General features: G+C 44.9%; 3 protein-coding genes across 3 annotated transcripts; 1 reads left to right on the forward strand and 2 right to left on the reverse strand.

Moving 5' to 3' along the window:
• Positions 1–6: 6 nt before the first annotated feature.
• Positions 7–1,156, reverse strand: LOC134291071 (uncharacterized; the record flags this gene model as incomplete). Its single annotated transcript, XM_062858357.1, has 2 exons — positions 1,151–1,156; positions 7–858 (listed from the first exon to the last, which is right to left on the reverse strand). Coding segments are annotated over exons 1-2 (858 nt in total), but the record flags the coding sequence as incomplete, so codon positions are not given.
• A 6,241-nt stretch (positions 1,157–7,397) lies between these two features.
• On the forward strand, positions 7,398–8,209 carry LOC115254318 (low molecular weight phosphotyrosine protein phosphatase 1). The gene is made up of 2 exons (XM_029851723.2): positions 7,398–7,554; positions 7,620–8,209. Exons 1-2 carry the CDS (start codon positions 7,518–7,520, stop codon positions 8,063–8,065), a joined length of 483 nt encoding a protein of 160 aa, XP_029707583.2. The 5' UTR covers positions 7,398–7,517; the 3' UTR covers positions 8,066–8,209.
• A 74-nt stretch (positions 8,210–8,283) lies between these two features.
• LOC115254309 (zinc finger protein ZIPIC-like) lies at positions 8,284–10,462 on the reverse strand. Its single transcript, XM_029851718.2, has 2 exons — positions 8,821–10,462; positions 8,284–8,759 (listed from the first exon to the last, which is right to left on the reverse strand). Exons 1-2 carry the CDS (start codon positions 10,269–10,271, stop codon positions 8,333–8,335), a joined length of 1,878 nt encoding a protein of 625 aa, XP_029707578.2. The 5' UTR covers positions 10,272–10,462; the 3' UTR covers positions 8,284–8,332.
• Between the last annotated feature and the right edge of the window lie 743 nt (positions 10,463–11,205).

Here is an 11,205-nt window from a genome sequence, read left to right on the forward strand (position 1 = left end):
TGGAAGCAAGTCTCGATGCTTCTTCATGTGACTAGACAGTTGAATCCGTTTCTTGCTACTAAACGAACAGTATGAACATTTGAAATCATTTTCCTTGAGTTCTTGTTTGAACTGCACTGCCAGCGGAACATCATCATCATCCTCATCGTCTGAGTCGGCAAAATCGTCGCCTCCTAGGCTCGATGCTTCGATTTTCACCTCCGAGTGGAGACTCTCGTTCAGTGGAATTTCTCCAAATTCATCCAGCTCGGTTTTGATTTCCTCTTTGGCAGGCACCAGGTTCCTTTCGGAGCGGAATTTGGCAATGTCATCCAATTCCTTAGTTGCCTTTGCACAGTTTCGAATGAATCTCATCGTCAGCTGAATGTGCCTGATGCACTCGTCACATGCCAACTTGGATAAATCACAGCTTTCCTCCTCAGGTAATAGTAGGCCAAGAAACTTCCTACCATCAACCGATCGATTCATCTCGTCAATACTATTACCCATCAGCTCACTGAACAGCCTTCGGGCACAGAACCGACAATAGTAGTCTGAGTTGTACTCCAGTTGGCCATTGTTCAGATACTTTGACGGTACGGCGTCCGCCGTGCGTCGAAACCCGGATTCATCCTGCTGGATGGCCCGGCTATCGAAGTGACTCCAACAGATGAAGGCCGGCTCCGGGACGATCCAGCTTTCCGGTTTCCCCAAAGCATCGATCCACTGTTGGCGTAGTTTCGGCGCCTTTGGAAAGCTAAATAGAAATGTGCCAAAGTCCTGGTTGGATGCTGGACAGCCGGTCACCACACAGCACCTGGTGGCCATGCTTGGCGGAAACTTTTCTATGTGAAGATTTAAACTTCTCGTCACTTTTTGCTAAAAAAACAAAATCAAAGCGATTAATGTGTTTGGGGCTGCACTTTCTACATTGGTTGTCAAACAAAACAAGGACGGTGACAGGTTAAAATACAACACACGTATAGTTTAAGTTTCCCACACGTAAATGCAGCGGTTCTCAAAGCTCGAATGGCACATGGAACAAAACTCTAAGGCCATCTCCAGCAGCGTATACATGAGTTTTAAAATGCATCTAGAACTGCATCTAGGGCATCTTCAGCATAGCAAACGCAGTTCTCTTTTCTTTTCGGGCTTCGTTGCATTGTGTTACGATCATAGTAGTTCTGTAATTCGCGTCGCTATGAACTCATGTTATTAGTTACTAAGATAGTCAATAAAATTTTCATTCCATTGCTAGTACTCAACTAAGTCAGTTGTTTTACTAGTTGCTCTGCTATAGGCTACGAGCTCAGCAAGAGGACCGTTGCCGGAACCCGAAGTAGTCTTGAAGATTTTTTCAACCTCAAGAAACCTCAGGCAGTAAACCCGAAGTAGAAATGTCGCTGAATCCGTTGCTGCCGGAAGTGGAGGAAGCGAAAGAACCCCAGCCGAAACAAGAAGCGCTCGAGTTGGCGGAGGTTCTGTCCCAGCTACGCGGCTGAGAGAATTACACGAAATGGGTGTTCACGATGTGGATGATCCTCATTCGCGAAGGATGCTGGGAAGCCGCGAGTGCCGAAGAAGCTCGAATCAACCTTTCAAGACAGCGGCCTGACAAGGAAAGTCGGGTTGCCAAGGAAGTTCACTTCGATACGCCTCGTCAACTGTCAAACCGTCCATGTCTACGTTGACGAGCTGGTGAGCACAAACCACAAGGTAACAGGGAGCAGAGTCCGACCAGTTGCAGTAACGAAGGTACGTTATACAGCAAGCAAGGTTCCAGGAGATTCAAACCAACGGCTGGTAAGTCGAGTGACGAGAAGACCTGCTTCAATTGCAACAAGACTGGCCATTGCTGCTCGGAGTGCCCGGAGAAGCAACAGTCGCAGAAATCGGGGGCCACGTGTCACATGGCGCAGCTGGATCAGAAGTTCATCGAGGAAGGCCAGATAAAGCATACCGTTGGAACGACGAACAATACCAGCATGCAGGCCGTAGCGAAGGTTTCCGTCGTATTGGACAGTACCGATGGACGAATTGATGTCAGCGGCGTGCATTCCGGATCCCGGATCTGGCAACAAATTTGTTATCGGTGAGTGCTATCTGCAAGATAGGGAAGACCGTTAAATATTTTCATGAAGGACAAATGCGAAGTTCTGGATGAAAGCGGCGATCTGGTTTGGGCATCTGCACGAAGGTGGCCTGAAGAAGCTGAAGCGGATTGCAAACGGAATCGATTTCCCAGGAGGATCGTTGGCGCGTTGCGTTACCTGTCTGGAGGGCAAGCACGCAAGGCGGCCGTTCCCGAGAAGCATGTCTAAGTCAGAGGAACTGGTGAAAGTAGCGGTCGGAGTGTACCGACTTCTGCGGGCCATTGGAGGTTTCATCGCTAGATGAAAACCGCTACTTCATGACGTTTCTGGATGATGCGAGCAAGTGGGTAGCGGTTTATTTCCTGAAGCACAAAAATCAAGCCCTTGAAGCGCTCAAACCGTCAAGTCTAGAGCGGAGTGACAGGTAAGAACCTCAAAATCCTGTGTTCAGGCAATGGACGGGAATACGTGAGCGCACAGTTTCAAAGGATGTTGGAATTAGACGGAATCCAACATCAAACGACGTGTCCCTATACGCCGGAGCAGAACGGGGCAGTAGAGAGGATGAACCGCACGCTGGTTGAAAAGACGCAGTGCAAGCTATTTCGACCGCAGCCCACGTGGTCAACCGAGGTCCTACACGTTCCCTGGAGGACAGAACACCGAAAAAGGCATGGACCGACAAGAAGCCGGACCTAGTGTGACGACGTTAGTACCCAAAGCGAAAACGAGAAAGTACGACCCGAAATCCGAGAAGGGCATTTTCGTTGGCTATTGCGATGATACGAAGGGATATCGTGTCTATGATCCACTGAATGGCCGATATCATGTCAGCTCAGATGTCGTGCTGCTACAAGAAGGTGTCGCTTTCCATGTACCAGAAGAACGAGTACAAATGGAGGAGTTTATGGAACTGTGTTGGAGCGAAGTTGTCGTTCATATGTAAATGTTAAATTTTGACGTAGGACTACGTCTCTGTTTTCTATACCCGGTGTCATTTCAAAATTTATGAAACCAAGAGCGTTACGTTTGAGTGAAAGATTTTAAACGCTCACAGTATCTTTCCCACTGAATGAAATGATAAACAAATCCCGTTATCCGAGAGATGAAACTCCCACGTTCAATTTGTAATATTCGGTGAACCTAAAAATCATTGATAAATAGTTGAAAAGTTGTTTTGAAGTTAGACATTGAAATCGCTGAAATCTATAAATATGGGTAGCGGACTAATTTTCTCGTTCAGTCTACCAACGCTCTCTGATTGGTGCGCATCGTGGGGGCAACTACCTACGATGCAGGAAGGAATGCGATCATGCGAGAGCTGTTCGTCAGTTCCATTTCGACCACCGTCGAGGTGACACCTCGAGCTGGGCAGCGGCACATCGACTCAGCGACGACACTCGGCTATCGTACTGATAGCACCGGGAATCTCATTCACGGCAGCAAGCGGCGGGCCAGTTTTCGATGGCGTCTAGCGTTGAGCGCGGAGAAAACCAACACGAATTGCGTGGCATTGTAAATTCATCAAAATCGTCCATTATTCAAACGGTCCTTTTCAGGACCATCGAAAATGATTTCTCAAGAGTTAATTGGATAAATTTCCACCCTCGATCGAGAAAGGTGTAGTGCAAAGCAAGGACAGAGCATCGTTTCTCAGCAAGAGTGAAGCCGGTCATTAATCGCATCCTCGGCAGCAAGCGGGGGGCCAGTTTTCGACGGCGTTCAGCATTTAGTGCGGAGAAAACAAACACGCATAGTGGCATAGTGAATTCATTTAATTTTCTTCCTAGAATTATTCATTATCCAAACGGTCCTTTTAAGGACCATCGAAAAAGATTTTTCGAGAGCTGTGAATCGGATAATTTCATTCCAACGAACGGGAAAACTGTAGTATAACCGAAAAGTGAATTATTGAATGCTTGGTGACTCAGTCAGCAACAATTATGACGCCTAATTGTTCCACCCGGACTTTGGCAACGCATTATCATATCCGGACCATTTTGCGTGAAAAATGTTTCAATTCTAACATTTTCCAAATTAAAATGATCTAAATCATCTAATATTTTGGATACATTATCCGTTCAATGGAAATTTTCTCATTTCTCGGTTGAGTAATCGTTTGATGCGTCTGGAGCATGAGGGGCGGGTCATGCAAACGAAATTAACTGAAAAGCCAGCCGAATGGGAGGAGCTTCATATGCTAATCTAGGGGTATAAAAGCTGTGTCCTCTGTTTTCTGTCTTCATTTACGTTGGATCGGCCAAGGAGGTAGGATGTCATCTCCAGCAAGCAGCCACACATCGACTGCGATGACTCTCGGTTGATAGCACCAGGAATCTAATCCACGGCAGCAAGCGGCGGGCGAGTTTTCGGCGGCGCCTAGTATTGAGCGCGGAGAAATCCAACACGCATTGCGTGGCATGATGAATTCATCAAATTCGTCCATTATTCAAACGGTCCTTTTCAGGACCATCGAAAGTGATTCCTCAAGAGTTAATTGAAGAAATTTCCACCCTCGATCGAGAAAGGTGTACTTCGTTGCCAGCAAGAGTGAAGCCGGTGATTAATCTCATCCACGGCAGCAAGCGGCGGGGCAGTTTCAGGTGGCGTCCATCATTCAGCACTGAGAAAACCAACACACCTTGCGTGGCATGGTGAATTCATGCCACTTCTTCCCTAAAATCGTCAATTAATCAAACGGTCTTTTACAGAAACACCAAAAATTATTCCTCAAGAGTTGTGAATCAGATAATTTCATTCCATCGAACGAGAAAAGTGTGGTTCAACCATCCGATATTTTGGTTACTTCAGCCGTTCAATGAAAATTTTCTCATTTCTTGGTTGATTAATCGTTTGAAGCGTCTGTAGCATGCAAACGGAATAAACTGCAAAGCCAGCCAAATGGGAGGTGCTTCATCTGCTAATCTAGGGGTATAAAAGCATTGTTCTCTGTTTTCTTTCGTCATTTTCGTTGGATCAGTCAAGGAGATTGGAGGTGGATGTCACCTCCAGCAAGGCAGCAGCACAACAACCCAGCGACTACTCTCGGCTATCGTGCTGATGATAGCACTTGGAATCGCATCCACGGCAGCGGAGCGGTGGGCCAATTTTCGACGGCGTCCAGCATTCTCCGCACTCCGCAGAGAAAACCAACACGCATTGCGTGGCATGGTGAATGAATCAAAATCATCCATTATTCAAACCGGTCCTTTTCAGGACCATCGAAAATGATTCTTCAAGAGTTAATTGGATAATTTCCAACATCAATCGAGATGTAGTGCAACCAAAAAGCAAAAGACAGAGCATCGTTGCCAGCAATAGTGAAACTGGTCATTATTCTAATCCGCGGCAGCAAGCGGCGGTCCAGTTTTCGGTGGCGTTTATCATTCAGCACGCAGAAAACCAACCCGCATTGCGTGGCATGGTAAATTCATGCCATTTCGTTCCTAAACTCGTCAAATGTTCAGGTGGTCATGTTCAGGACCACCGTTAATTATTCCTTAAGAGTTTGTGAATCAGCTAATTTCATTCCATCGAACGAGAAAAGTGTAATGCAACTGAAAAGTGAAAGATTGAATACTTGGTGGCCCAGCAATAATGATGAAGCCGGTCACTAATGGCCTAATGGTTCCACCCGGAATTTAACAGCGCATTATTCTATCCGGACTATTTTGCGTGAAACATTGTTTAATTAAAATTAGTTTGAACATTTTTCGAATTAAACTGATCGAAATTATCCAATATTTTGATTACTCTATCCGTTCTATGAAAATTTGCTCATTTCTCGGTTGATTAGTTGCTTGATGCGTCTGGAGCATTCGGGGTGGGTCATGCAAACGAAATAACCTGGAAAGCCAGCCAAATGGGAGGAGCCTAATCTGCTAATCAAGGGGAATAAAAGCAGTGACCTCTGTTTTCTTCCGTCATTTTCGTTGGATCAGTCAAAGGGAATGAATGTCACCTCCGCAGCTGCGCACCAATCCTGCGACGACTCTCAGCTATTTAGCTGATAGAACCAGGAATCTCATCCACGGCAGTAAGCGATGGCAGTTTTCGACGGCTTCCAGCATTCAGTGCGGATAATTTTCAATTGTCTTGCCGAAATCTTCTATTATTTAAAAGGTCCTTTTCAGGACCATCGAAAATGATTCCTCCAGAATTATGAATCGGATAATTAAAAGCAAAAGACTGAAAACTTAGCAACAGTATAGCCGGCCTCTAACTGTTCTAATTGTTCTAGTATCTTATTCGGACAAATTGTGCCTGAAACATTGTTTCGTTCTAATATTTATCGAATTAAAATGATGTTAACTTTTCAATACTTCGGTTAGTTCATCCGTTCGATCAGAAATTGTCTCAAAGAACGGTTGATTAGTCGTTTAAAGCGTCTGACACAATGTGGGCGGGTCATGCAAACGGAATAAACTGGAAAGCCCGCCGAATGGGAGGAGCTTCATCTGCTAATCTAGGGGCATAACAGCTGTTTCCTCTGTTAACTTTCGTCATTTTCCTTGGATCAGTCAAGGAGAAGGGAGATGTCACCTCCCAGCTAGGCAGCTGCACACAAGCTCAGCGATGACTCTCGCCTATCGTGATGGCAGCACCAGAAATCTCATCCACGACAGCAAACGGCCGCATTCAGTATGAGTAAAATCAACTCGCATTGCGTGATGAATTCATGCAATAATTGTCTTGCAAAAATCTTCCGTTTTATAAACGATCTTTTCCAGGATCAGCGAAAATGATTTCTCAAGAGTTATGTTTCGGTAATTAAAAGCGACAGACTGAAAGCTTGGTAGTTCAGCAATAGTGAAGTCGGCCACTAATATGTTCTTCCCAGATGAAAACAACGTATTATTGAAAGAGTTTCACGTTAATCTTCAATTAAAAGGATCTATCTAACGCCGTTCAATTATCTAATAATTTTATCCGCTCGTTGAAAATTCTCTCGTAGAAGAGTAAATTGATCATTTCTCTTCAAAACGAAATAACTCTTGAACTAGTCAAAATCTTCCCAAGTAACCGAACAAGCAGAATAACAGCTTCTTGAGCTTAAGTTAACTTAAGAGTGATTTGTTTTACTCTTATACAACAAAAATGATTGTTGGGTTATGAATGCGTTCAGCGAAAGCGATCGATCACACAACAACTTTACTCAACACATCAGTCCACCCATTTGTATTATCATAACAACAAACATTGTATTATGAGAATATAAAAGTCGTTCCAGCCTTTGTCCTACGTCAACATTGCGGTTATGTCTCAGACATTACCCACTCCTAGTTTTTATTTTTAATATGTATAAAATGACGATGAACCGTGTATTCAAATTGGTTGGGAACCCATAACATTGCCTGATTTGTGTTGTCTGATTTCGATTTTAACCTTTTTCAAGTGCATTATTACTCTGCTTATTTACCGACTAGCATAGTCCTCAACGTCCAAATGGCTGACACGAAAAAGGCTCTTTTTATCTGTCTCGGTAAGAATCGCATCCTATTTTATTGATTAAAACAATCTAATCAAGCCCCATTGTCCATTGTCCAGGCAACATCTGCCGCTCGCCGATAGCGGAAGCGGTGTTCCTGAAGACAATCGCTGACGCCGGCGTCGCCGATCAGTGGGAGGTGGACAGCGCTGCCATCGGTGGGTGGCACGTAGGAAACCAGCCGGACCACCGGGCGCTGGCCACCATGAAGAAGCACGACCTGCCCTACGATAACCGCGCCCGGCAGATCACCAAGAAGGACTTTGACCACTACGACTACATCTTCGGGATGGACCAGGAGAACATGTCCGATCTGAAAAGTCGCGCCCCGAAGGGATCCAAGGCGAAGCACCTGCTGTTGGGCGATTACGATACGGACGCCCCGGGGAAGATCATTCGCGACCCGTACTACGATCAGGGAAGCGAAGGATTCGAGCAATGCTACGTGCAGTGTGTGCGATGCTGCAAGGGGTTCCTCGATAAGGTCGAAAGGGGCGAACTGTGATAGAGTTGTTGCTTTGTTTTTTGTTGGAGAAGGCTCTTCAAATGGGTGTAATAAAGGTTAAAGGTGAAACCAATCAATAAATAGTATGTGTCAAACCCACATTCAGATCATAAGCAGCTGATTACAGAGAAGTGCTAATAATAATAGTTCAACTTGCAGTAACCGTGGCCATGTGATTTATCACTTCACTCTTAATATATCTTGAATAACAAATTATCATTTAACGTGATCGCTTCTTCGATTCATGTTGATCTTACTATATTGATTTTATTGTCTACCAATCGCTTGAAAGTCTAACAGTCCCGACGATGTGGACATATTTAGTTGAGTTGTTCCACTGGATTCTCTCAGGTGATTGTCACCTTGAGCATTTGATGTCGTATCGTCGGAGGATCCAATCGTTTCGAACGATGGGTCAGTTGCGACGGGACTTCCTAAATCCGAGACATGTGTTTGGTCGCTATGCTCAATACGGTCATGTTCAGAAAAGGTCATAGGTTCTATGGTTATGGAAGAATGCACCAATGGCTGAACTTGTGCTTCGGCTTGCTGAACGACACGATTGCATATGGCACTGGTGAGCTGGTTTCCTCCTTCGCTTTTCTTTCTTCGTGCGCTCTGCTTATACAGCTGCACGCCTTCGATTACAATTCCATGCTTCCGTATTTTGTGTTGCGTCAACATGTAGTTGAATCTAAAAATAAATACTTGGATCAGGATAATGGTTTGCAGGTACAAATCGCCAAGTCACCTACCTGTAGTCTGCACCGCAGATATCGCAATACACCCGGTCTCCCGTGTGCTTCATGACATGATGCCGCAACTGGTTAGGTCTCGAGAAGGCTTTGTCACAGTAGGTGCACTTATGTTTGTAAGGGTTTTCGTCATGCAGCAGCATGTGTCTGCGAAGGCTCTTTTGCCAGCGACACTTCAGTCCACAGATGTTGCACACAAAGTCCTTCTTCTCGTGGATGGACTCTACGTGAACCTTAAGCTGTTGCTTGATATAGAACCGCTTGCCGCAAATCGGACATACGACATCTTTCTGCTGCGTGTGCATCAACATGTGGACGCTGAACGAGGCACTGTTGGAAAGAATTTTGCCGCAGACTTGGCAAACTTGCTTACACAGTGAAGCCGGCTTGTCACTTTTGTCCCGCTTCTCTTTGGGTTTTCGAGGCTCTCTGGGAGGACGAGGCTCATGTTTCCTAGGTCGACCGCGTTTTCTCTTTGGGTTTTCTTCGACTTGGTTCTCTTCGTTGATTTCATGTTTCAATGCTTTGTTGTCCCCTAATTTACCCTTATACTTCCCTTCTGGAACATACTCATCGTCATCATCTTCATCCATTTCAAAGTTACTCTCCGCATCTGCAACGTAATCATTTGTGGCATCAAAATCCGAGTCGTCGTTTGTATCACAAGGCTCCATCTTTACATTCACATCAGGATGCTCGTTATCGTGTTTTTCAACAGTCGCTGACACATCGTTTTCGAACTCCACAGCTTCATCCATATCATAGTGTGCTTCTTGGCTTTTAACATCCACTTCGAGTCCAATCAGTAAACCATTCGCTGGAAGTTCATTGGATTCCCTCAGTTCTCTTTTGATGTTTGTTGTAACGACTGCTTCTGTCTCCGACATCGTTGTTTCTTCCTCTCCATCATGTTTAATCACTCCTGATAACTTGATCAACTTGTACTGCGCCGCCCTACAAGTCTTCACAAACTTAATCCAGGACTTCATCATGCATGCACACGTGTTGCACACCTCACTCGGAAGCATATCGTACCCTAGGCTTGATTGCAAGCAAATTTCTAGCAGTTTGGCTGTTTCGCTGCACTGCATCAACTTGTCCACACTATTCTCCATTGGTTGCCGTTCTAGTTTCGCACATAACCGGCAGTAGCTAGATCCCTGTTCTCCCTCCTCCCCAGTCGACTCTAAATCTACCCAGGAGGGTACAACACCTGGCCGGGCGAATGCCACCGGTATCACGTTACGATCTAGTTCCTCCGGTTGGAAGTGCCGTTCGCACACCTTCGGATCCGGGATGTGTTTGCAGTTGGCACGGAATCCCAAGGCTTTGTTCCACGATCGTATCAGGTCGCGGTTCCCTTTACTGGGAAAATCGAAGAAGCTGATTTCCGGTTGATCTATCGTTGAGCTGCAATTAGGCGCCAGGCACTTCTGTGGCAAATTTTCCATAGCGTTGAAGTGTTATCGATGTCTCGTCAGAATTATTATTCTTTTTCTGAGTACAAATAGTGAATATTTCCAGATGTATTGTATATATTGTACTCGAATTTCCTGCCACAATACTGATTTGTTTATTCGTAGAAATTGTTTATTTTGTTTTCACTCGTCATTACTCATTGAGTGCATATTAAATACATATACCGCATATACCATCTACCGGTGGGATATAGAATCACAAAATTTCCAATTTGAATCGTCTTAAAACAAATAGAGTGCAACAGTGTTTCCAAAACTATACACCGTAAAGCACAGCAATTTGCTGGTATGTAACTCCTCGTAACGCTTCCCTAGCTCCAAACGAGAATAGGAAAACTCCCAGGGTCGTTTTATGCTGATTTGTTTACAACCGAACAGCTAATTCTCCGCAGCATAGAAAGCAACATAAAACTCTAAATGAACTGAATGAATGGAGAGGGGTTCATCAATCAGGGTTGAAGCCTAGTGATTACACCGACCTAACTTCTTCTATCCATGGAAAGATTTCAGGAAACGAGGGGTGAGAAATTTCAAGTTTAGAGAAATCTGCATCGAATTATAACGAAATCAACCGGAATGTGTGAAACCTAGTACAACTTGAATTCTATTTTAATAGAGAAAGCTACATTTATTAATCGCACTATTAGGCATTAGGCTTTATTATCCCCTTTTGGGATCCTATGGTTTCCTACTTCGTGATCACGATTAGTTGCCCTAACTAAAGGTTCTACAAATATTCTTAAAAGGGTTTTTCGCATGCATGCTACAATATACAAATAACCAGCGCGACTTACGGTTTTCTCTCGGATGCTGTGGGTGGTCGGACACAAACCTACTGCAGGCCCTTCGGTGACTCTCGGGAGCGGATGCTTGGGAGGCCGGAAACGGACCGACGGTAATGATGGCC

The sequence above is a fragment of the Aedes albopictus genome, chromosome 1, assembly GCF_035046485.1.
Source record: "Aedes albopictus strain Foshan chromosome 1, AalbF5, whole genome shotgun sequence".
NCBI classification, from domain to species: Eukaryota; Metazoa; Arthropoda; class Insecta; order Diptera; family Culicidae; genus Aedes; species Aedes albopictus.